Genomic DNA, 27,160 nt, shown 5'->3' on the forward strand with positions numbered 1-27,160 from the left:
CCAGCTGATCTCTCTTGCTCCTGTACACCATGTCACTATCTGAAATTCTGCCAACAATAGTTGCGTTAACAAAATTATAGATAGTGTATGAGATGTGCCTAGCCACATAATCGTGGGTGTAAAGAGAGTACAGCAGGGGGCTAAGCACACATCCTTGAAGTGCTGCCGTGTTGTCAGTGAGGAGGAGATGTTATTTCCAAACTGCACAGACTTTGGTTTCCCGGTGAAGAAGTCAAGGATCCAGTTGCAGAGGGAGGTACAGAGGCCCACGATTTGGAGCCTGTTGATTAGAACTGAGGGTATGATTGTGTTTAATGCAGAGCTGTAGTTAATGAACAGCAGCCTGACATAGGTATTACTGTTGTCCTGATGATCCAAGGCCGAGAGGAGAGCCAGTGAAATTACAAACTCTGTATATCTATTATGGCAAAAGGCAAACTGTAGCAGGTCCAAGTCCCTGCTAATGCAGGAGTCGATTCTAGCCACAACCAAACTCTCAAAGTACTTAATCACAGTAGATGTGAGTGGCACTCACGTTAGCTGTTGAGGCATCTCACCCTGCTTTTCTTGGGCACTGATGATTTTCACACTTTCAAAGCAGGTGGGAGCCTCTTCCTCCAGCAGTGAGAGATTGAAGGTGTCCTTGAACACTCCCGCTGGTGGGTTGGCAAAAGTTTTCAAAGCCCTACTAGATACGCCATCAAAGACTGATGCCTCGCAAGGGTTCACCATCTTGAAAGATGTTCTGATGTCAGCCTCCCAGACAGAGATCATAAGGTCACCAGATGCTTCAGGGATTCACACAGATATAGTTTTATTCTCCCTTTCAAAGCATGCATAAAAGGCATTGAGCTCATCTTTGAGTGAAGCATCACTGCCATTTATGGTAAGGTTTTGCCTTCTGGGAAATCATGGCCTACAAACCCTGCCACAGCTGACACAAATTCAATTCCATCTCTAACCTCAATTGGTATTGCTTCCTTGCTCTTAAAATAGCCTTCTGTGAGTCCTACCTGGACTTCTTGTATAGTTTTGGATACCGGTCTTGAATGCCCCAGTCTAGCCTTCAGAAGACTATGAATATCCTGTCACAAAATAATACAGCTCAAATCTGTGAGTTGCCCAGGTGTTCTTCCACCAAGTGAACACTAGAGGGCAGCACTGACAGGTGGGGCCAGCCCCCGGCCCAGCACACAGCCAACTTTGGTGTCTCCTTCATCGGTAACTGCAAGTCAACTCTGAGGCATGAGGGCCTTGTCTCCGCAATAACCAAGGCAACACAGCTCCTCTGCTGTCAGTCTTGCCAATGAACCAGTGAACCGACTTGCAGTATTCTTCATTACCAATGTCCAACAGGGTCCTGTGATCACAATAAAAATGTCCAAGACAATCTCTTGCACTTCTTTTTGGATCACAGAGCACAGTACACAAGAAGTTCAGGCGACAACTTAACCATGGTATGCCATAAATCCAGCTCCATTGCTATCAAGCAACTTGCTGATGGAATAGCCTTACAGTCCTTGATATTCTTAGTATCCAGCAATGAGTTATGATCATAAAAGAGACGTACAGGAAGGACAAATACCTTTGATTGAAGCTGGAGTGGCCTCTGTGTCCAAGCATGCCACCATCTTACTAAACAGTTAAGACATGACCAAGAGGTTTTAGTTGTTGTTCAGACGAAACATCAGAATGGGGAAGAAATGTGATTTAAGTGACTTTAAACATGGAATGATTGTTTATGCCAGTTTTGAGTAATTCAGAAGCTGCTGATCTCCAGTGATTTTCATGCACAATAGTCTCTAGAGTTTACAGAAAATGGTGCGAAAAACAGTGAACTGTTTTGTAGGTGAAATGCCTTGTTAATGAGAGGTCAGGGGAGAATGGCCAGATTAGTTCAAACTGATAAAGGAAGGTGACAGTAACTAAAATAACCACATGTCGCAACAGTAGTATGCAGACGTACATCTCTGAATGCACAACACATCAAACCTTGAAGTGTATGGTCCCCAACCACTGGGCTGTGGATCGATACCGGGCTGCGAAGAAACAATATGATTTGGCGATATGAAACGATATGAGTCAGCTGCACCTTTCCTCATTCCCTGTTACGCCAACGGTTGAACTTGAACGCACGCGAGGTCATCAGTGACCCAAGACGTGCAAAGGAATGGGTGCGTGACCCATTTGTGAATGTCCCCTGTGAATCATCCATGTCAGTGCTAGAAAAAGATAAACTCCTCAAGCTTGCAAATGACGGTGGCCCGAAAAGTATGTTTGATGTAATATCTCTGCTAGCGTTCTGGATCAAAATCAAGGCTAAATATCTTGAGGAAGCCATGAAAGCACTGAAAACATTGCTTCCATTTCCAACATCATATTGCTGCGAAGCGGGCCTTTCTGCAATGAATGCAACGAAAACTAAATTGTGGAATAGACTGGACATAAGGAACCCCCTTCCAGTATTGCTGTCTCCCATCACCCCTCGATGGGACAGTCTTTTTGCAGGAAAACAAGCCCAGGGCTCCCACTGATTCAGCGATATTGGTGTGTTGCAATGATTTTATATGTTCATATGGGGAAAATATGCAGTGTGTGTTTAATATCCAAACGTTACTTAAAATGTTATGATGCTATTGACTTATAAGTGACTTATAATTCAGTGGTCCCCAACCTACGGGCCGCGGACCGATACATTGCCGCAAAGAATGCAGCGGTGCAGCAGTAGCCGGAACGCACCCAGCACATCTTTAAGAAAAAAGCCAAAATAAACAAGCTAATTAATTAGGTGCCGCCTGGCACGTAAATGTCGGCCCAGATCAGAGGCGATTGCTGATTGCCTCTGATCTGGGGCGACATTTACGTGCCAGGCGGCACCTAATTAATTAGCTTGTTTATTTTGGATTTTTCTTAAAGATGTGCTGGGTGCGTTCCAGCTACCGCTGTACGCTGCATTCTTTGCAGCAATGTATTGGTCCATGGCCAGGAGGTTGAGGACCACTGTTATAATTGCCTTATCACTATATTCATGCGAAGAAAATATGCGCTGTGTGTTTAATACTAAATTCGTTAGATAAACCCTTTCAGAAACGAAATTGAGTGTATTAGCCACTTATAAATGACTTATAGTTGACTTATCACCTATATTCCGGTAGTGATTAACACAGCCTCCCTCCCCGGGTCGGCCAGTCTGCGGTGCAAAAAAGGTTGGGGATCCCTGTTCTGCAGCAGTGGCAGACCATATACGTACATTCAAGCACGGATAGAGACACAGATACGCACTCTACAATTAGCTTATTTCTTTATCATGTCTTCTATTGTTGGCCCTACTACAGTCTGCCAGTAATTTCCCCTGAAGCAATATGCCTCGAAGAGGTACTCGATTAGAAGTGTTGTAAACCTGCTACAATTTTCCAGACAGTTCTACCTGCTTTTTACTCTGAGGAACCAGTGGAATCCCAAGTATTTTCACAGTCTTTGTATATGCTTTTAACTGCAAAAAGATTTGACCTGTCTTGAAATAGTAGCTGAAACTACATCAAATAAAAACTAATGGCAGAATTAAGTAAGCTCAAAGCAAAAAGGTCACTAAGACCTGATTTAATATATCTTGTAAATTAATAGAGGTGATTAGTATTACCTTCATAAATAGCTATCGTGGTAGTCAAAGCACTTCAGACTTAAATTTACTGGAGAGATTTATATATAATTGAGATATTTATATGTCAGTCCTCTCATCATTAATTTTAAGTGGATAATTTCAGGTTTATGAAACAGGTAGAACAATGAACAGTTCAATCTAAATTAGGAAAGCAGGGAAGTTGGTTAAGTTTATTGTTCTCCAAATATGAATGCCCTATGAAACATCAGTTTACAAATTGGATATGATTATGCTTCTCTGAAACGAATTAGGATTTTCTCATAATAAATAAGCTAATAAAATGCTAAACATGGTTAAAGAATGACTCATTGAAATTCCTCTAAAAAACATTTCAAATTCTTTGGAGAAGGTAGCAGAACAGAATAAAGGAGATAAATACATTGGGTAATATAATTTAGATGCAACATATGGAACCTTCCTCATCCCGAGTACGAAACTAAATCTAAATAAATTAATAACACGAACACCATCTACAATTATTAAATAAGAATATTAAGATTATTTTATATTTTTACCTTGAAATATGTATCTTGACATATTAAAGTGCTGTTTGGAAGTGCTTTCTTAAGGCTGCACGCAAGTGTGGTTTTTCCACCATTTGTCATGCTAAATTAAAGAAAGAAAATACTACATTTATATTTATAATCAGTAGAGTAAGATACCATATTGCAGCAAAATCCAACAAACAGGTTTTAGCAATGCTCTGAGCATCTTACTTTATTGAAGTAACTTGAACAAAATTGTACTTATAAGTCCCATGAAGATAATGTAGTTTTCTTCTCCCACGGGAGACAATTAAAAAAAATATGAAAAGAGGCAGAAAAAGCAAGATAAGTTAACATCATAGGGGAACGTCGACTCAGACCATGAGAGGCCAGCGTCGGGCATTTTCATGCCTTACAAGGCGCAGATTGGAACATCATAGATAGTCACGAATTAAGGTAACTGAATTTGTAGAATTCAATATTCAGCCCAAAAGACTACATCATGCTCAATGTGGAAATTCCTGGACGTAGTATTGAATTCTACAACTTCAGGTAACTTACTTTCTCTGTCTGTACCTATTCTCTATCTGTGTAATTGGCTTAACTTTTATTTATTTTTTCCCTTCTAGGAAAGGAGAACACGTCCAACCTTAATTGTGAAGCATATCTTCCTGCTTTGTATTTCACAGCTTCTACATTCAGTTGTCTTTTTTCTCACTCATTAACTGTTCATTGACCAGATAGCTTTACTTATGGCTTCTTCCCATGATTACCCGAATTCAGCCCTATCATCATATACATGTCCTTCCCCACCCTTCCTGCAGCTTTACAAGCTTCTTTTCTCTCCTACCCAATTCTGACAAAGGGTCTTCAACTTGAAATGTTAGCATCACTTCTCTTCCCACAGATGTGGCCTAAGCATTTTCTGATTTTATTTTAGATTTCTGGCATCTGCAGCTTTTTTGATTTTTCACTATGCAAAACTGGCCGCTTCATTATAATGGCAACAGATGAGTTTATTTCATTTTGATATATTCACTAATTTATTCATTACAAAATGCATAAAATTTTGCAATACAGAATTGTGAGATTTAGTGTCTCATTAAATCAAAACTTTAAACAAACATGTATGTTAATTCTACCAAAATTGCATGTAAAAGCCATAATCAAAAATATTCATCACAACCATATAAAATACAAATCAGCAGTTTAAATAAATTTCAAGTATAAGATCAAAAATATAGGCTGAGCATTAAGATAGGAAAAGGGGAGATAATGCATAAATGAATCACTTTTAGAGGACCAAGTGCCTAGTTTGAATAGATCACACCCACACATAGCACAAAAGTTAAAGATATAGCAAAATAACATATATATGTATATATATAAAATACACTAAAAAGTGAGCAGTAATGGAGGGTTGGATGACAAGTAATAAATCTCCTACGTGTTGTAAATAAGTTGCAGCAGTTCTTAAAGCATCTTATGCCAATAACTGAGATCACAGTCGATCTAATTTCATATCCCTGTTTTTTCCCAAATCATAATAACCTGTTATAAAAACTATCAAATTGGGATTTAAAGTTCATAGCATCAATTGCCATTTCTAGTAAAATGTTAGAATTCACCAGCTTCTGTGTGTAGAACAGGCTGGTGATTTCTTTGCAATCTAGCTCTTTTTTAAGGGGGTGATCTTTAGTCCCCGACACCCCAGTGAAAGGAATTGCACTTCTATTGTTCCACTTAAAATCTCAAACTTAAATCACATTACCTTCTGGATCTATTACTCTCTCAATAGCAACTCTCTCAAATGTCTTCAGGAAATTTATGTATAAAGCACCCGTCGACTTATCTTGTCTACTGCTTAGCTCTTTGAAATATTCAAACAGGTTCACCTTGTCTGATCTGTGATTTAAAAATCATTGTTGGTTCATTCTGATCAATGTAATATTTTCAGGGTCTTCTGTAACTCTGTTCTTGATTTGATTCTTTTGAGACCACAGAAGTTAGGGACAAACTGGTTTCAGTCTGTTACCTTTAAAAACACACTGGAGTGACAGGGCAATATACTGTTTCCCATACTGAGAAAACTTCCAAAAATATAGTTACGGCATCTACAATAGTCTAATACAGTTCTTTTTTTCTGGGATAGAAACCATTCCACCAATAAAATTATTTTAGTCCACTATTTTTCTTCATAGCTGTTATCTTCTGTATCATTTTTAATGAGTCCTTGTCCCTGAATCCATATTAGTTTCCTCAGGATGTCTAAATGTTTTTCTTTACTGATACAAAGTAATTATTCAACCTAACTGTGAACATCATCCTTATCTTTTTCTAGCCCCACATTGGTCTTGACCCTTGCCCTACAGTAACTGTAGAGTTCCTTTGATTCTGCTCATTTTCTTGTCACTTTTTTTGTAGCTGTTGCTATCTGTTTGTTGCCTTTTGCAGTTCCATGTCTTCTTCTTTGCCAAGTTCTGCACTTCATTTTGCCTGCTTGCATGCTTTTCCGTTCAGTTTCATGTTGACATTTGTCTCGCTAGTCATTCATGGCTTATTTATGAAACTTAAAACTTTATGGAACTTTAGGGCGCCATGGTAACGTAGTGGTTAGCTAGACATTATTACATCTTGGCACATTGGAGTCTGAAGTTCAATTCTGGCGTCCTCTGTAAGGAGTTTGGATGTCCTTCCCATGAATGTGTGGGTTTCCTCCAGATGCTCTGGTTTCCTCCCACAGTCCAAAGATGTACTAGTTACTAAATTAATTGGTCACTGTAAATTATCCTATGATTAGGCTAGGGTTAAATTGCTGGCTTGCTGGGCATTGCAGCTTGTTGGGCTGGAAGGGCCTGTTCCACACTGTATCTCTTAATTAACTAATTAATTGATGAAGCTCATATTCCTCTTCAGTATAAACACGTGTTTCAAAATTTGTTTAATAGACCATTACCACTGGTCTTGACTATTGGTATATTCATTAGCAAGCTTTCCTAGTCTATGGACAATAACAAGTTTCTTAAACAGACTTTGGATTGGGGATAACCTTCTTGTGCTTCTGTTTTATGGGATCAGAGGTGACCAATGAGGTCAATGTGGGAAACACAGATATTTGCACAGATAGGTAGACAAGTGGGTAGTTTGTGAGATAATGCACTCCTTCCACCATTTATGTTGCGTTCTGTGTACTCCCAATACATGGACTTCTCAATTCCATCCTGTAAACTCCTTCACTTTGAACATTTAAGGCCTACAAATTCCTGAGAGTCAAATGGAGAATGATGACGTTTTCAAGTTTGATCACACCATTGAACATCTTCCTCCATTGACCTTATTTTCTCTTCCTGTGACAAAATTTGCATAAAATTATGTTTTAGGAGTGTGGTGTGGTGTCTGCAACTGACACAGCCTGCCCAAAATAACCATGTGTATTTAGGGTCAATGCTGAGCCTGTTGTCTTTCAAGTACCCTAACACTGGTTTGCTTTTCCTTCCAGTAAACTTGAATAATTTTATGAAGAGAGCATTGATAATTACTTTTCAATGCCTTGAGATGTCTGTTGTAGGTAGACTAGGTCAAAGAAACATATAGAAGGTACATTGAAGACAGTGGTGAATCTTCTTTATCAGAAAGAAAGATGGGGATCTTCGTCCCTGCATGGGCTCCACAAAATAACTATTACGAACCATTTCCCTCTTTCCTTGATGAATAGCACATTTGAAACACACTGTGGAGCCCAGATTTTCATCAAACTGGATCTATGGAGTGCGTACAACCTGATCCACAATCGTCAGGAGATGAGTGGAAGACAGGATTCATAATACCCACTGGCCACTGCGAATACTTTGTGATGCCTTTCAGATTTTCCAACAGTCCAGCCAGTTTCCAAGCCTTCATTAACGAGAGCCTTCAAGACATGCTATATAAGTAGGTTTTTGTTTACCTTGCCGACATCCCCATCTTCTTCAAGGACCCCCAAGACCACACCTGTCATGTTCATTCAGTCCTTCAGTGTCTCCTTGAAAACCAACTGCACTGGAAGTAAGAAAAATGCCAGTTCAACGTCGCAGTCATTTCCTTCCTGTGTCCTGTCCTTTCACCTCAAGGCATAACCATGGACTGAGAAGTGTGTGCAGTTATGGAATGGCCCTGGCTGTGCACCTTCAGATGGCTATAGCACTTCTTCGGCTTCTCCAACTTCTGTCATTGTTTCATCAGAAACAATAGCGAAATTGCTGCTCCTCTCACCTCCATCACCAAGTCTTCTACCTCATGGATAATCTGGTCTGCTACCGCAGACCATGTTTTTGAGGAGCTCAAGAGACACCTCACCACTGCTCCCATTTTCTGGCATTCATACCCTTCTGGACCTTTTGTGATAGAGGTGGACACATCTGATGTGGGTGTCAGAGTCATCCTCTCCCAGCGAGGAGTAGATGGGAAGACACACCCTTGTGCCTTCTTCTTGCATAAGTTCAACCTTACACAGTGTCATTATGGAGTAGGAGACAAGGAACTACTTGCTATTAAACGGTCCTTGGAAGAAAGGAGACATTGGCTGATGGGAAATACCAGGCTCTTCCTGATCTGGACTGACTACCAGAACCTCATATCCATAGATTAGACCCACCAACTCAACCCACAACAGGTTCACTGGGCCCTCTTCTTCCAATAAATCAACTTCACCATCTCCATTTCCAAGAATACAAAATCGGATGCCCTTTCATGACAGTTCATTAATGGATTTATTTATTGAGGTACAGCTCAGAATAGGCCTTTCTGGCCTACTGAGCCAAACAACCCCCCCCCACCCCGGTTTAACCCTAGTTTAATCACGGGACAATTTACAATGACCAATTAACCTATCAACGAGTAGGTCATTGGACTGTGGAAGGAAAGCAGAGCACCCAGAAGAAACGCGTACAGTCACGAGAATAATGTACAAACCCCTTACAGACAGTGGTGGATATTGTACCTGGGTTACTGGTACTGTAAAGTGTTGTGCTAACCACTATGCTACCATTTCTCTCAGCTGAAATAGAGATCGGCCTTCAGCCCATTATTCTATCTCCTCACTCCAATCGTATAGAACACAAGCCTGTTCCATCTGACACACCTGACAACCATATGTATGTGTCAATGGCCGTGCACTCTGTTGTACTCCACTGGGCCTACTCCCTCACCCCTCTCTGGCCATCCAGGTGCATGATGGACTCTGGATTTTCTGCAACACTGGTTCTGGTGGTCTACCACGATCGTAGATTATCATCAGTTCGTTGCTGCTTGCCCTCAATGTCCAATTCCTCTAACCAGCAATCCTATGGGCTCCTGCAGCCCCTACCAATCCCTCGCTGCCCGTGGTCCAACATTGCCTTGGATTTCATCACGGATCTGCCACCCTCCAATGGAGCTACAGTGATCATGACAGTGATGGACCGGTTCTCCAAAGTGGCCCACTTCACTGCCCTCCCTAGGTTTTTGTCAGTCGGTGAGATGGCAGACCTGGTTCTCCAGCTTGTAGTCTGCCATCCGAGATCTGCCCTTCTGCACTGACTCCTGCAAGCTCTCACCTGGTTCGTTGGCCCCTTTAAGATTACCCATCGCATAAATTCAGTCATTTACTGTCTCCACTCACACCTACCTTCCATGTTTCCTGCCTCAAACACATTAGCTATGGACCACTCAGCCCATCTGAGCCTGCATTTCTGGTTCTAGGATGGTGGAAGATGGTCCAGTGTACAGAGTTCACTGGTTGGTAGATTCTCATCATTGTGGACAAGGTGTGCAGTACCTGGTTGGCAGGGAAGCATAGGGCCCCAAGGAGAGATCTTAGGTAACACACATCAAAGTTGCTGGTGAACGCAGCAGGCCAGGCAGCATCTATAGGAAGAGGTACAGTTGACGTTTCAGGCCGAGACCCTTCCTGACGAAGGGTCTCGGCCTGAAACGTCAACTGTACCTCTTCCTATAGATGCTGCCTGGCCTGCTGCGTTCACCAGCAACTTTGATGTGTGTTGCTTGAATTTCCAGCATCTGCAGAATTCCTGTTGTTAGAGATCTTAGGTGCTGTCCAGTTACTTGTTGGAATCATCGCTCATCAAGGAGTTCCACTGGAGCTATCTGAATCATCCCGGGCCTTCGGAGGCTGACCTTGGGGGTTGGGGTCCTGTCAGGCCTGCACATGCAGGCACCTTCCAGTCTCCACCCAGTTAATAGGAATCACCTGCTGCCTGCTTCTAGCGTATCATCTGCAGCCTACTTAACCACAGTTCTCATCCATAGTTATCCACTCATCTAACCAACCCACCTCAACCAGTTGCTCCAAGCCTCCAGTGATCTTGTTGCCTGTTCTATTTTGTATTTGTTCTCACTTGGCTTGTGGTTTGTTATTTTGCAGTCTATTGTTAAAGCTACCGCTCACAGCTAATTCATTGCTGCTGCTCTTCTTTTGGGCAGAGCCTCCTCTACATTTCCTGACAGAAAGAGGTTTCCGGGGAACAAAGAGAAAGCTTTATGTATGTATTCAAATTTTCCTATAAATGTAAAATCTTTTCTGATTTATGGGAATGTCTAATCAATGAAACTCTGAATGGAGCAGGAATATCCTTCAAGGCACTGGGCATTTTCAGTCATGATGATGGGGTTTTGCAAAGGTCAAGTACTAACAGCTTTAGCACACAATATCCCATTTTCCACCTGCCACACTTGAGGAAATGCCTAAAGACCCTGTGTAAAATCTGTGTATGATCTTCCAGAACCTGAAAACTGAAGCGTATGCAAATCTTTATAACTCTTGAGTGAGCACTTGAGAAGAACATGACCAGATATTTTTAAAAAATCTAAACTTGCTACAAATCATTGGTGCAAAAGAATGATAAGAAAGTAGACTCATCAACTTGTACATATTAATTCCACAAACTCAGGAATAACCTCAACAAATGTAATTTAAGTTCACTGATACCTACCCTCCAATTCCAACAATGATTTGCTTCATTTTTGTCCTTGTGAAATGTAGTTGCTGAAGAACCGATGAAACTCAAGTCCCCCTCATAGCTAAAAGCAACACAGACATAAATATTTGTGTTACTGTGCTTATTAATATGGAATGCATTACATCTATAATATTGTTTAACCTGTATCTGTCTGTTCCCGTCCCACCATTTATGTGTATTCAGATCAATGGTACTCTTAAAGTCTGGAATTCCTTCCTTACACTTACCTTTTGATGGCTCCTCTTTTTAAGGTGCTCATTAAAACTTCACTTTGGTCAACGTTCACATTGAGAAACTCAGATTTTTATTAATTACCTAGCTCATTCAAAATTACTATAATTGCTAAGGATGCACTATTGGCATTCCAGCTCACCAAAGCAATTTCTCAGGGACTGATCACCAGTATGAAGCAGATATCAGCTACCGTTAATCATGAAGAATGGTAATAAATTTACATCGTCAATCCATATAGGAAACCTTTAGACAACTGTGTTAGCAATGGGAGGCCTTATAACTCAAAGTTCGAACAGTTTTCCAGAAGGAAACTTATTTTAGGAATTTCAAAGAATGAGTAGAAAGGTAAATTTGAGTTAAGTTAAGCCACAAGCCAAAAATTTGGTGTATAATCTAAAATAGCAGCCTCAAATGGAGGCTGATGGCATACTGTACTATATAGGCTCAGTTCTTCAGATGAGTTTCTCAGCCAAGGCTGTGTTAGGGTGTACTCCACCCCCCCTAAGAGACAAACAAAAAAAGATACTAAACTCAGTTGTAACATGGTAAACTACTGTTTCACACCCCTTTTCTGTACTTACAAATTAAACTACATACATATACCTTGACCAGATGACTTAAGCCTTCGATCGTCTAGTGTTCATCCACTGATTGCCATAACTAACTGTTAAGTTTTTTTTCCTGTGCTCTTTCAAGGCTTGTTTTCTCTCCTGTCATTTTCTCTTTTCCTTACTGTTTTGTTATCTCCAATATAATCGCTTCTAAAACCCTTCAATTTTGCTCTAACCAAGACTTTACCCAAGATCCATGGAAACTTTCATGTTCTTGCAATTCTGCCTTTATCTTTCTAGTTCGTATACTTCAGAAAGTTATACACATGTAAGAGACTACCATATGACAGCTGTTTTATGCATAAATGTAACTGCAGTGAACTTAGTACTATTTCCACATCTGTGGTCATTACAGCCTGATCCTGGATTATGAATACCTGACTTATGTAAACCCGTACATCTGAACTCCCATATTCATTAAATTCAAATGGCAGAACTAGTTTTATCTCTCTCACCACTTTCAGTAATAGTTTTGTTTTATCAGTCTTGTGTGCATCCGATGATATTCATTACAATATTGTGGAATATATATGTCAAGCAACCACCGTTTTGTATATTCATATTGTGTTGCCCTTAAAGCATTTATTTGACTTTGTTGGGTCTACATTTTAAATGATTTGTTTGTAACTATTTTCCAGTTAAAGTTAAAGGTTGATAATTAAGTTACAGTATAACAAAGGTAAATTCATTGTCTATGGTATATCGCGGCATATGATGACGTCACCTCCGGTTTCACCGTGTCTGATGTGTAACCTCCGGTTCGGGAAGGTGTGAAGGTGGGTGCCATGCGTGCAGCATGATCGTGAAGAGCTCCGTTTCTACCCGCAAAGAAACATTATAGAAGCAACGCTGTAAGTTCCTATGAAAGTATTTGAAGTAAAAATATTATCGTGGTTTCTGTTAAGGAAGTGGCAGTTGGGGTGGCCCGTGTGTCGGTTTTTCAATTTCAGACATGGGGTGAGCTCGGGCCCAGCAGCGGTTTGACGGGACCCCCTCGCTTGCTACTTGGGGCGGCTGGAGACACTCGCTAAAAGAAGAGAGCACGCGTAGTCTCCAGAATGAAACAGACGCTGTATATGTTTGTATTTTTTATCAACAGTTTTCACCATACGATGTTAATGTGGAAGAGTGAACAGTAAATGGTTAACCTTACTACGACTCTGTCTTCATTAGCTCCGGTTTAACTTGGTGTTTAGTCAGAGTTTCAACACACTGCACGAGAACACAACAGTGAAAAGGCGTAATCATTAGATGCTTTAACAAGTGGTACAATGGCTTCGCAATCAAGCATAAAGTCGCTTGCACTCAGCGCCAAAAGCAGTAGGGCGTCGATAAGTGTGGCTGCCCTTGCAAGAGCTAAAGCAGAAGCCGCCAAGGTGCGAGCGTCATACGCTAACCAAGAAGCAAAACTGAAAATGGAAAAAGCCACCAGAGAAGCAGAAAACCAGAAGGAAAAGGCTGCCAGAGAAGGGGAAAACCAGAAGGAAAAGGCTGCCAGAGAAGGGGAAAACCAAGGATAGATACAGAGTTAGAAGTGCTGACACTACAACGAAACGCTGATGTGGCCGCGGTGGAAGCACAAGTGTTGGAAAATGCTGAAGAAATGCACGTTCTAGATGAAGCAGGAAAAACTATGTCAGAAAGGGCCAATTTGGAACGCACCAGTGAATATGTCCAATCTCAAATTGACCTGCAGATTCATTCTCCCTCTCCATACTTGCCTGTTGGCGTCCCATCTCGTGTGAAATCACAGGGAAGCTTCGTTGCATCATGTCCACCTGGGGAAGAGAACTCACAATTGCAACCTTGCCACAAATTCAAGTATGAAAGGGCTGACTACGAATACATCCCGATACCAAACTTACCAGATCCGGCGAGATCAGAGACAAAGGCTGAAGTCAGAACATCAAATCCCATCATAAACGTACACTCTCAGTGATATGTTCCCCAACATATTCCCCCAGCTAGCACGCCACCCACAGCAGAACCCTTGGCACAGTATTTAGTGCGATGAGACCTCATTAATTCAGGACTGTACCAGTTTGATGATAAGCCTGAAAATTACCGTGCGTGGTACTCCTCATTCACCAGTGCCAGCGGCGGAGTCCAGCTCACAGCAACCCAAGAGTTGGACCTTATGACTAAATGGCTGGGAAAGGAATCAAGTGAACAGGTGAAACGCTTACGCTCAGTGTACGTCAACAACCCCAAGCTAGCCTTACACAAAGCATGGGAGAGACTTCGGGACTGCATGCGGCCCCTGAAATTATTGAGAGGGCGCTATTTCAACGGCTGGACAATTTTCCTCGGGTGTCAGCCAAGGACCACACTAAATTACGAGAACTCGGAGATTTACTTATGGAGATTCAAGGTGCCAAAGAAGACGGCTATTTAACTGGCCTGTTGTATCTGGATACTTCACGCGGAGTTGGACCAATTGTGGACAAACTTCCATTTGGGCTGCAGGAAAGATGGGTGTCTATTAGCTCAGAGTACAAGGAAGAGAACAATGGTTGATTGCCTCCCTTTGAGTATTTTAGTAGGTTTGTGTGCAAGGAGGCAAAGAGGCAAAACGACCCTAGCTTCATGAATGAAGGCAGTACCACAACTCACACCAAGCCAGTCAAACCCATTTTGAACAATTTTGTCATCAATCAGCCAGTCTCAGTGCATAAAACCGAAGTCTCCGCAATCAACGATGACCCTAGCAAGAATTGTCCATTGCACAACAAACCCCACTCCCCCCCCCCAAAAATGCAGAATGTTTCGAAACAAACCCTTTGACAAAAGATTGGCCCTTCTCAAGGAAAAAAGAACATGTTTTAAGTGTTGTTCCTCTACCTCCCACCTCGCTAAAGAGTGTACGTTCCCCGTAAAGTGCTCGGAATGTAACAGCATTAATCACGATGGAGCCATGCATCCCAGCCCGTCACCGCAAACTGCCAAGGCTCCTCCGCTCCCACAAGAGGATGGCGGGGAGGGAGATCATCACTTTGATACAATTATTGTCAGCTCGAGCTGCACAGAAGTTTGCAGTCCAGGTCAGTCGAGCCATTCATGCTCAAAGATCTGCCTCACTAAGGTATACCCTAAGGGAGCCAAAGACAAGGCCATCAAAGCCTATGTAATTCTGGACGACCAGAGCAACCGCTCACTAGTGAGACCACAGTTCTTCAAGTTGTTCAGCATAAAGGGTAATCCATTCCCATACTACCTCAGAACTTGCTCTGGCATCGCAGAAACATATGGCAAGAAGGCAGAAGGCTTCCAGCTCGAGTCGCTGGATGGCAAAGTCGTCATCAGTCTCCCTCCACTCTTGCAGTGCAATGAGATCTTAAATAACCGACCTGAGATTCCGACGCCAAGCCTAGTGCTACACCAGCCCCATCTCCACCGCATTTCCAAGCACATCCCAGAACTGGATCCGAAAGCAGAAATACTCCTGCTACTTGGAAGACACGTTCTTAGGGTGCACAAAGTCAGGCAGCAGGTCAATGGACCACACGACGCCCCCTTTGCCCAACGTCTGGATCTGGGCTGGGTGGTGATAGGAGAGGTGTGCCCTGGCAATGTACACAAACCGACAGTTAACATGCTCAAGTCTAATATGCTAGAGAGAGGCCACCGTTCAATTTCTCAGCCCTCCACAAGTGTTACGTGTATCAAGGAAGCACAACAAAGGCACGAGTTTAGTAAAGTAACTGAGAAGACACTGGGACAGTCAGTCTTCGCTCAAACTAAGCACGATAATAAACTTGCTCCATCAGTGAAAGATGCCACCTTCTCAAAAATAATGGACACAAAGGTTTTTACAAATGAAGCAAACAACTGGGTCGCCCCACTACCATTCAGAGTACCGTGCCAGCGCTTACCAAACAACAAAGAGCAGGCAGTGAACCGGTTCACATCTTTACAACGAACCCTGAAAAGGAAACCTGAGACCAGTTACAGAGGTTGTTCTACTTCTACCTAAAGACTGATCTGGAGACTAAAGTTCTATACCATGTTTATAGTGACCTTACAAAGGTCAGGTGGGGAGTGTGTTGCCCTTAAGGCATTTATTTGACTTTGTTGGGTCTACGTTTTAAATGATTTGTTTGTAACTATTTTCTAGTTAAAGTTAAAGGTTGATAATTATGTTACAGTATAACAAAGGTAAATTCATTGTCTATGGTATATCGTGGCATGTGATGACGTCACCTCCGGTTTCACCGTGTCTTATGTGTAACCTCCGGTTCGGGAAGGTGTGAAGGTGGGTGCCATGCGTGCAGCATGATCGTGAAGAGCTCCGTGTCCACCCACAAAGAAACATTATAGAAGCAATGCTGGAAGTTCCTATGTAAGTATTTGAAGTAAAAATATTAACGTGGTTTCTGTTAAGGAAGCGGCGGTTTGGGTGGCGCACGTGTCGACTTTTCAATTTCAAACGTGGGGTGCGCTCGGGCCCAGCGGCGGTTTGATGCGACCCCCTCGCTCCCTACTCGGGGCGGCTGGAGACACTCGCTAAGAGAGTGCACGTGGTCTCCAGAATGAAACAGACGCTGTATATGTTTTTGTATTTTTTTATCAACAGTTTTCACCATACGATGTTAATGTGGAAGAATGCACAGTAAATGGTTAATCTTACTACGACTCTGTCTTCATTGGCTCCGGTTTAACTTGGTGTTTAGTCAGAGTTTCAACACACTGCACGATAACACTACAGATATAAATAAACATGGATGGTGTATCCTATGTCAGTAAAGCAAAATTCTTAGAAGCTGCTGTTTGATTGTTTAAAAAACCCTTGAAGTTCAAAATCTGTCTTATCAGGTCCCAGTTCCCATTAAACTCACAGGGGCCCTAGTTCCCAAGCTTCCTTGAAACTTATCAGGTTCACTGGAAAATTTATTATTCTACTATTCTTTGTAAAATTTCTACAAAAAGAATTGCAAAAGTCTTGGGAGTGTTAATTGGAATAACATCCAAGATTCTGAATAATTTGTCATTCAGCAGCACCAAAGTTCCAAGCCTTCCACATTAATGGAATTTTATTTTACTCACTAACTTGGAAAGTCAATGGGAGCTTCTAACTGTGTAGCAATTCTTTGTTTCTAGAACTCTATATCACCTAATCTATTTCTTCTTTCTGTGTTGTAATCAGTAATGTTTCACAGATTAGAGAATGATCAGTTGACTCTATGAACAGCTCACTGTAGCATGGGTTAAAGCATCCGGTTTGCTATACACTTGTCTGGTGGCTTCTGAAGCTCAAAGTTAAAACATGTTCAGTTCAGTTCAGTTATCTGACATAATTTAAACCCTGCAAAGGTTGTCTGGACACAAGTTCCTTTATCACTGACACCAACTAAATTTTACATTCACCCATCTGAAAAAGTATAGACAACCAGAAGAAAAACAAATATGGATAAAACATTACCAGACAACAGGAATTCTGCAGATGCTGGAAATTCAAGCAACACACATCAAAGTTGCTGGTGAACGCAGCAGGCCAGCCAGCATCTCTAGGAAGAGGTACAGTTGACGTTTCAGGCCGAGACCCTTCGTCAGGACTAACTGAAGGAAGAGTTAGTAAGAGATTTGAAAGTGATTTCAAATCTCTTACTAACTCTTCCTTCAGTTAGTCCTGACGAAGGGTCTCGGCCTGAAACGTCAACTGTACCTCTTCCAAAACATTACCAGACATTTGTTTTGTCAAATCTGCAGTATGTCATTCAGCTCACTACACTTGAGCAATAATATGAAAGCATTAGGGAAGGTCACAAGGGATTTACTAGAACAATTCCAGAGAGATAGGGATTAGTTACATGAACACACTGAAGAATCTCTGATTATTCTCTCTTGCATTATGCGATGAGAGAAAGTTTCAAATAGAAATAGGTTTAAAATATGTAAATCATAAAATTTACAGATCCCAACAATTTTCTTATTACTGACATTAGGCTAATTCGCTTTTATTTATTTTTCTTTCTTAAATAGTGCATTCAAATTTGACTCCCTTCAACCCACCAAAATATTTTCAGTCTACAGTACTGTGCAAAAGTCTTAGGCACGTATATATAGCTGGGATACCCAAGATTTTTGCATAGTACTGTAGTAATTTTATGTACCGCACACTACTGCCACAAAAATGCAAATTTCATAACGTGAATGATGATAAATCTGATTCTGATATGGGTCTCTATTGTGGACTGAGAGTGGGAAGGGAACACAGAGAGGGGATAGAGCAAAATGCACCAGAGACATCCTATAATGATCAATGTCTCATTCTATGATGACATTCTATAGTTGTTTGCAATCAAATGGCCTTACCTGGTGTCTCAGGGCTGGGTTTGTCTGCACCCACACCACTGCCCCGCCCCTGGGACGACTCCTCTGCCCCCTGTCCCACACCCTCCAGCGGTGTTCCACCCTCACCATTCCCAACAGCCTTTGCTCCTGCCAGATTTATAAACTTGCTCCCTGCTTCACATTGACAAATGCAGTACTGTATTGTGCAAAAAGCCTTAAGCACCTTAGCTATATACGTGTGCCTAAGACTTTTGCACAGTACAGTATATAATCTGAGGATTGCTGGAGATGCTTAGTTGGTGGGTTAACATCTATTCTCATGAAAGGTGACCAACTGAAAAACTATTTCTCTATCCATGGATGCTACTGGATCTGCTGAGTACTTCCAGCATTTTCTGTTATCTCGTGTTTTTTTTCCAGAATCTACAACATCTTGCTTTTATTCCTCCTTCATCTGCCTTCTCATATTTTGCAACGCGCCGGACTTCCTGAAACAGACAAGTCAACTTCTCCGACCACAAACCACCCCACCAAACTCCCCCAGCCCCGCCAAACTTCAAGCATGTGGCGATTGCCGTGGGCGCTGGTCACCGACATTTTCTCCGGCCTCCTGACACCACACCGGGGTTATGCCGGAGAGCAGCTGGTTGGGTGCCATTCTGTCGGGGTGTCGACCGGATCTCGGTCTCTGGCGACCACTTCTTTCCGTGGACATGAAGCAGGTCACCGCACCCCGCGAGCCGTTTACCTGTCTGCCAGCACGCGACCACACGGGAGTCACCTGGTGACGTCATCCCGCACATCTGGGACCCGAGTCGGGGCATATGACGTCAGCGCGCTCAGCGTGTCGTTCTTCCTGGTTCCTCCCCGCCAGTTTTGGACGTATCGCTCTTGCACTTCCTCAATTTCTGGGCTACTCTTTGTATTCGGTGTAAGGATTTTTTTTTAAATTACAAAATTAATTGTTAACTAGCTCTAGCAAAGATGTCGAAGCCGCCACCCAAACCAGCCAAGCCAGGTAAGATGCCCGTATTTATTTGGAGTTGATTGTCATGGAGCAGTAAGTTAAAACTCAACGAGAACTTGGCGTAAAAATGATGAGACTTTTGAAGTTTCCTTTTTTTAAGATGTCATCGAGCCGCTGATCTTTAGCTACTTAAATTGCTCTATTTTAATGAATGGTCATTTTTTAAACTCTGCGTTATGCTTGCCAGGAAATCGTTCAAGATCAGACAGCGTTTGTATTTAAAACCGCCTTGACAGTATTGCAAAACGTCCCAAAAGAGTTTCACAGAAGCGTTGTCATTCAAAGTTTGACATGGGACATATTCGGGAAAAACCTAAGACTTATTTTCTTTCAAAAGTGGAAAGAGAGGTACAAAGGATTCGGAATGAAAATAAAGAACTTCAGGCCTTGGTACTAAGGCATGGCTGCCAGTGATAATGTAAATAAATCGCGGGACGATGAGAGGATAAAGGTATCTCTGAAGGCTGCAGGGCAGCAGAAAATAATTGAGAACATGGGTGAGTGAATGGGAATTGGTGTCAGCTAGGCTGAAGATTTTTGAAAAACATCAAGTTTCAGAGTGTATTTTGAATACCCAAGAGTGCATTTGAATAGTGAGGCATATAATCATTTGAGGCAGTGTTGGAGTAAGAGAAGTGCTACAGTCTTGCTAATCTTGACATTTTCCCAGCAAAACAAAATTAAAATGTATAAAGATGTTGGAATAGTTTGGTTCATTCTCTCTTTTTGTTTCAAGGGATCAGAGTCCTATCTGCCGATGACATTTTATTACATGTATTTCTTCCATAATTATTTATTATTAAAACATTAAGTGAGGTTTGGAAAACATTATAAATTTCTGTGATATGTCTGCTATCATTCATTAGCTTTTACTTCTGAAGTCATGACCTTTTGTCAACAGAAAACAATGATCCTCTTATCTAGATTACATGAGTCAGTCACATGGGTTTTCAAACATTTGGTTTGTATTTCTTTCTATCTGCACTGCTAGTCACATGGATTGCCACTGGCAACTATAATTGTTTAAAATCTGACATTAAAACATAAACTTTACTTTGTGATTTACATATGCATTTGTTAATTGTTTTGTGTTGTAACTGAAAGCCACCTTTGCACAACTTAAGTTGGACCATAATCAGATTTCGTGGGTTAAAAGTTCCAATAGTTTTGTGTTCAGAAAAAGTAAAATGTGATGCCATGTGAAACCAGTTCTTGAATCAAACGAAAACAGTATTAGTCACTTAAGACTTACAGTAGCTGATCCCAAACGGAGTAGTGTCTTTGGACACTTCATGTACAGGTCTTTCATCTGCCATAATAGGGACCTTTACTGTTATGTACTGAGGAAACAAAGTATGATTTTGAGACATAAGAAAACTTGTTCTCGGGTACACTAGATAACATGATTTCAGAGATGATGTCTTTGTCTTTCTGGAGGGATAATATTAATATCATCCTCACAAAACTGTTGATTTTAAGCCAGCATAAAATAAATAGGCTTGTGAATGGAAAACAATTTCCTTAGATATTTCTTCCTGGAGCAGAGAAAAAGCTATTGATTTTTTTCTTCTCTTCTCAGTATTATCAATTTCGAGTCAAAGTTGCTTTCATCTCCTTTTTATGGGATGAAGTCACTTTACTTGAAAACAATATGTGCTAAATGGATGGAAGCTACTCTATCATAAGAATATCTCCAAAGGAGGTGTAGTAACTCAGATACCTCACTAACTGTGAAAGGGTCTTATTAACCATTGTGCCTGGTACTCTGGTTAATGGGCTGGATAGATAACGAATGTGCACCTCTTTCTTTGCCAGCAGAATCTGATCTGAAACAGTCTCAAACATTTACACCTCAGTAGAGCAAATGCAAGGAGACAGTATACTGTCAAAGGCAAGGTCCTTGACAGTATTGCTGAGCAGGGAGATCTTGGGAGCCAAGTTCATAGCTCCTTGAAAGGAGCTACACAGGCCAATAAGGTGCTTAAGGAGGCTTATAGAATGCTTGCTTTTATTAGTCAAGGCACTGAATTCCAAAGTCAGAATGTCATGTTGCAACTTTATAAAACTTTGGTTCGGCCACATCTGGAGAATTGCGTACGGTTCTAGTCACCCCACTACAGGAAGGATGTTGAGGCTTTGGAGAGGGAGTTTACCAGGATGCTGTGTGGTTTAGAGAGCATGAGCTATCATGAGAGGATGTATGAACTTGGGTTGTTTTCTCTGGAGCATCGGAGGCTGAGGGGAGACCTGATATTACAAAATTGAGAGGCACAGAGTGGACAGAGAGCATCTGTTTCTCAGGGTTGAAATGTCTAATACCAGACAGCATGCATTGAAGGTGAGAGGGAATAGGTTCATGGGGGATGCGAGGGGTAAGTCTTTTGCTCAGAGAGTGGTGGATGCCTGGAATGCGCTGGCTGGTTTGGTCGTAGAGGCAAATACATTAGAGGCTTTTAAGAGACATTGGATAGGCAGATGGAAGATGGAGGGATATGGACATGGTGTAGGTAGGAGGGATTGGTGTTTGGGTGTTTTTGATTTGCTTTTTAGCAAAACATTATAGGCTGAATGGCCTGTTCCTGTGCTGAACTCTTCTATGTCTACGTCTAGTCTCGAAGATCTATGTAACCTTCAGTGAAGAGATTATAGTCTATTCAAGTTTACTTTCTCAATATTATGAGAAGGATAATTTATTAAATCCAGTATTGCGCTTGGTTATAGCACAGCATTTAAAAACAACAGCAGCAGCAGCATCTATTTAAGCAGAAATTTAACATAATTAAACAACTTAAACTATTTTGCACAAGTGTTTCTAAAAGCATTGAATACTGAGCAGCATACAGAAATGTCAGGACAGACAATCCTAAACTTTGACATACCTTGGTGTAAGGTATGTCTTAAGAGGAAACTACTACTACTACGTCAACTCAGGCCTAGGGGGCCGGCATTGGACATGATGACAGACTCTCCACTTCTCCCTCTCCCTCATCAGTGTGTTCAGTTCATCTACATCAGCCGTGCCGCTGTCTTCTAGGAGCATGTTGACCATAGTCTTGGGAGGGTGCCCAGGGTTCATCCTCTCATGCTTGGCCTCCCATATGATGACTAGGCTGGCAGGTAGTTCGGGGTGGCATAGACAGTGGCCCGCTAGTTGCAGTCTTCTCGCCTCGATTTTAAGAGGAAAAGTGTCTGAAAGGTGGATAGGTTTAAAGACAGGATACTCAGTGCTGAGTACTTTGTAGCTGAAGCTACGGAGTTAATGGTTTAGCGTTGAAAATTGTGAACATGCATTAAACCAAGGCCCCATCTGCTCGTTCAATCAGGTGTAAAAGGTGTGGCTCAAACAGAGGAAGTGTTATTAATGTGTTTGTCCCTCAATTTGCCTTCATTATTTGGTCATTTTAATATTTCTGTCTATGGGAGATTTGCTACATGCAAACTTGCTGCTAGGGCTTCTATGACTGTAACTGCACATTAAAAAAGATGTAAGAAGTCAAATGGATGACTTTCTTGTAGTTGCACCAGATGAGTAATTACAGCAAAGGCACACAGGCCATTGAAGGAGAAACGTGAGAGCAGGAAGAGTATTTTGATTGCATCTGTGTGTTATAACAAAATTGGGTATATGTAGAAAATCATTACATTTCTAAATTATATTATGAAAAAGGAGATAGTGGATTCAATAGAAAATGAATTTTTCTGCTGGATTTCTATTTTGTTCCAAATGAACTAAATAGAAGAAACTAAGGCAAAATGCTGGGCATTGTATTAATAGCCATCAAAAATAAGTATGCCATCAATAGTTCCATTTAATATCACATAATGTATACAATATACAACCTGAAATTCTTGTTCTTCACAGACATCCACGAAAACAGAAGAGCACCCCAAAGAATGAGTGACAGTAAAAATGTTGGAACCCCAAAGCCTCCCCTACTCTCTCCTCCCACGCCCAAGCAGCAGCAAAGCAATAACCCTCCCCCCCCACTTATTTCAGTAAAAAAAGCCTCAGCACCCTCAACCCACCAAGCAAGCGATAGCAAAGTCACCGAGAAAGACCATGATCTGTAGTACAACAAAACTAATCATTGAGCCGACAATTCGACATCCCACAGGCTCTCTTTTTCCCTAATAAAGCAACAGAGAGGTATCAACTTTTCACAGCAAAAGGGGAGACCAACAAAAACAAACAACTTGCTGATTTACAGTGTTAAAGTCTGCCACATTGCTTTCTTTCCCCCCCGAGTTCTCTGACTCGAGAATTGGCAACAAACCTCTTCCCCCACCAACGAGAGAAAGCGAGAGAGCGAGATCCAAGTTTGGAGCCCTCTGACAACTGATTCGCTGTTCCAAAATACTCCGTGTGCAATGCTTCAGTCAGCGGCACTGGCATAGAATCTGCTGGTCTCCAGGGCAGCAAAGCCTCAGATCCTCAAAGGCATGCTCGCCTTCTAGGCTGCGTCCTTGGAATATTGAAAAACAGCCTGTCAGTGAGCTCTGGGAGTGGGTCCCCTCGCCTCAGAGAACCGAAGTTTGAGTGTAGCTCTAGGTCAGGGTTTTCGACAGAGCCCCACCAACCTTGAAAAGGGAAAAAGAGAGCCAATAAAGGTAGAAATGAAGCTGTTTCTGCAATTGAGCTCGAAGAAGTCTCTGTCGAGTACCATCGTAGCTCAGCCTCAATGGGACGGAACTTGAAAAGGGTTGAAATCTGTTGGGGCTTTGATATGGTTTATATTTTTATAAGGTTGGGAGGTATTGTTGAATTTAAAGTCAACTCCGAAAGAATCAGAATCAGATTTAATATCAGTGGTAGATGTCGTGAAATTTGTTGTTTTGTGGCAGCAATACACAATAAATTACAATAAAGATATAGCTTAAAAATTATATAATTATGTATAAGTAAGAAAGTAGTGCAAAGTGCAATCTCACTGGCTGTCCACTTAGTCCAAACAATAGCAATATCAACCTCAGACTGCTGTTCATGGACTCCAGCTGTGCATTCAACGCAATCATACTCTCAGTTCTAATCCATAATCTTAAAATCTGACCCTCTAAACCTCTCCCTGCCACTGGATCCCTGACTTCCTCATTGAGAGGCCACAGTCTGTGCAGATCGGTGATAACATTTCTTCCTTGCTGACACCAATGACACACCATGAGGATGTGTGCTTAGCACACTGCTCTGCTTGCTATGCAGCCATGATTGTGTGGCTAGGTACAGCCCAAGTGCCATCTATAAAGTTGCCGAAGACAACTATTATTGGTAGAATTTCAAATGATGATGACGTGTACAGGAGCAAGGTAGATCAGCTGGTTGAGTAAGGCCGCAGCAACAACTTTGCACTCAGTGTCAGTAAGATCAAGGAATTGATTGTGGACTTCAGGAAGGGGAGCGTGAGGGAGCACACAACAGTCCTTATCGAGGGATCAGAAGTGGAAAGTGTGAGCAGTTTCAAGTTCCTGTGTGGTAACATCTGTCCAGGGCCCAACACATTGATGCAATTACAAAGAAAGCACAGTAGCAGCTGTATTTCATTAGGAGTTTGAAGAGAATTGGTATGTCACTAAAAACACTTTCAAGTTTATGCATATTTATGAAATACAGCTGCTACTGTCCGTCCTTAAATATATATTTATGTATACTTAAGGTAGAAGTTGATAGATTCTTGATTGGTCAGAGCATGAAGGGATATGGGGAGAAGACTAGAGGTTGGGGCGGAGAGGAAAATTAGATCAGCCATGATGAAATAGTGGAACAGACTCTGGGCCAAATTCTGCTCATGTATCTTATGGTCACGTTCTCACTGGTTGCATCACTGCCTGGTATTGAGAGGCCACTGCACAGGATTGGAAAAAGCTGCAGGAAGTTGTAACTCTACCAGGTCCATCATGGGCACTAGCCTCCTCAGAATCCAGGATACCTTTGGAAGGCAATGCCTCAAAAAGGCGGTCTTTTGCACTATTCATTTAATTTAATTTTCTTTCTTTATATACACTTATTGTAATTTACAGTTTTTAATTGTCTATTGCAAAAATAACAATAATAGACAATAGACAATAGGTGCAGGAGTAGGCTATTCAGTCCTTCGAGCCAGCACCGCCATTCACTATCATGGCTGATCATCCACAATCAGTATCCAGTTCCTGCCTTATCCCCATGACCTTTGATTCCGCTATCTTTAAGAGCTCTATCCATCTCTTTCTTGAAAGCATCCAGAGACTTGGCCTCCACTGCCTTCTGGGGCAGAGCATTTCACATATCCACCGCTCTCTGGGTGAAAAAGTTTTTCCTCAACTCCGTTCTAAATGGCCTACCCCTTATTCTTAAACTGTGGCCTCTGCTTCCGGACTCACCCATCAGCGGGAACATGCTTCCTGCCTCCAGTGTGTCCTGTCCCTTAATAATCTTATGTGTTTCAATCAGATCCCCTCATCCTTCTAAATTCCAGTGTATACAAGCCCAGTCACTCCAATCTTTCAACATATGACATTCCCGCCATCCCTGGAATTAACCCAGTGAACCTACGCTGCACTCCCTCCATAGCAAGAATGTCCTTCCTCAAATTTGGAGACCAAAAGTGCACACAATACTCCAGGTGGGGTCTCACCAGGGTCTTGTACAACTGCAGAAGGACCTCTTTGCTCCTATACTCAACTCCCCTTGTTATGAAGGCCAACATGCCATTAGATTTCCTCACTGCCTGCTGTACTTGTATGCTTACTTTCAGTGACTGATGAACAAGGACACTCAGATCTCGTTGTACTTCCCCTTTTCCTAACTTGACACCATTCAGATAGTAATCTGCCTTCCTGTTCTTGCCACCAAAGTGGATAACCTCACATTTATCCACATTAAACTGCATCTGCCATGCATCTGCCCACTCACCCAACCTGTCCAAGTCACCCTGCATTCTCATAACATCCTCCTCACATTTCACACTGCCACCCAGCTTTGTGTCATCTGCAAATTTGCTAATGTTACTTTTAATCTATTCATCTAAATCATTAATGTATATTGTAAACAGCTGCGGTCCCAGCACCGAGCTTTGCGGTACCCCACTAGTCACTGCCTGCCATTCTGAAAAGGACCCATTAATCCCTGCTCTTTGCTTCCTGTCTGCCAACCAATTTTCTATCCATGTCAGTACCCTATCCACAATACCATGTGCTCTCGTTTTGCTCACTAACCTCCTATGTGGGACCTTATCAAAGGCTTTCTGGAAGTTCAGGTGCACTACATCCACTGGCTCTCCCATCTCCATTTTCATAGTTACATTCTCAAAAAATTCCAGAAGATTAGTCAAGCATGATTTTCCCTTCGTAAATCCATGCTGACTCGGACCTATCCTGCTACTGCTATCCAAATATGCCGCTATTTCATCTTTTATAATTGACTCCATCATCTCCCCCACCACTGATGTCAGACTAACTGGTCTAAAATTGCCTGCTTTCTCTCTCCTTCCTTTCTTAAAAAGTGGGATAACATTAGCTACCCTCCAATACTCAGGAACGGATCCTGAATCTATACAATATTGGAAAATGATTACCAATGCATCCATGATTTCTGGAGCCACCTCCTTAATTACCCTGGAATGCAGACCATCAGGCCCTGGGGATTTATCAGTCTTCAGTCCCATCAGTTTACCCAACACCATTTTCTGCCTAATGCGAATTTCCTTCAGTTCCTCCGTTACACTAGGTCCTCTGGCCACTATTACATCTGGGAGATTGTTTGTGTTTCCCCTAGTGAAGACAGATCCAAAGTACCTGTTCAGCTCGTCTGCCATTTCCTTGTTCCCCATAATAATTTCACCTGTTTTTGTCTTCAAGGGCCCAACTTTGATCTTAACTAATTT

General features: G+C 41.9%; 2 protein-coding genes across 4 annotated transcripts in view; one reads left to right on the plus strand and one right to left on the minus strand.

Moving 5' to 3' along the window:
- Positions 1 to 19,144, minus strand: part of LOC134357334 (nicotinamide riboside kinase 1-like) — a 35,127-nt gene extending 15,983 nt beyond the window's left edge. For 2 of the 3 annotated variants that reach the window (XM_063068754.1, XM_063068756.1), the window contains exons 1-3: positions 19,026 to 19,144; positions 11,115 to 11,202; positions 4,177 to 4,267 (exon numbers count right to left, since the gene is read on the minus strand). In XM_063068754.1, coding sequence (XP_062924824.1) covers positions 4,177 to 4,267; positions 11,115 to 11,143 — 120 coding nt within the window. In that variant the 5' untranslated portion in view covers positions 11,144 to 11,202; positions 19,026 to 19,144. Of the gene's footprint in view, positions 1 to 4,176; positions 4,268 to 8,092; positions 8,185 to 11,114; positions 11,203 to 19,025 lie in introns of all 3 variants that reach the window. The other variant, XM_063068755.1, reaches the window with a different exon arrangement.
- The window catches only part of ostf1 (osteoclast stimulating factor 1), a 50,734-nt gene continuing 42,705 nt past the window's right edge, over positions 19,132 to 27,160 (plus strand). Inside the window, exon 1 of the mRNA XM_063068757.1 lies at positions 19,132 to 19,295. Within this exon, the coding sequence (XP_062924827.1) occupies positions 19,262 to 19,295 (34 nt within the window). The 5' untranslated portion in view covers positions 19,132 to 19,261. The remainder of the gene's footprint in view (positions 19,296 to 27,160) is intronic.

Source organism: Mobula hypostoma, chromosome 16 (assembly GCF_963921235.1).
Source record: "Mobula hypostoma chromosome 16, sMobHyp1.1, whole genome shotgun sequence".
Lineage (NCBI taxonomy): Eukaryota > Metazoa > Chordata > Chondrichthyes > Myliobatiformes > Myliobatidae > Mobula > Mobula hypostoma.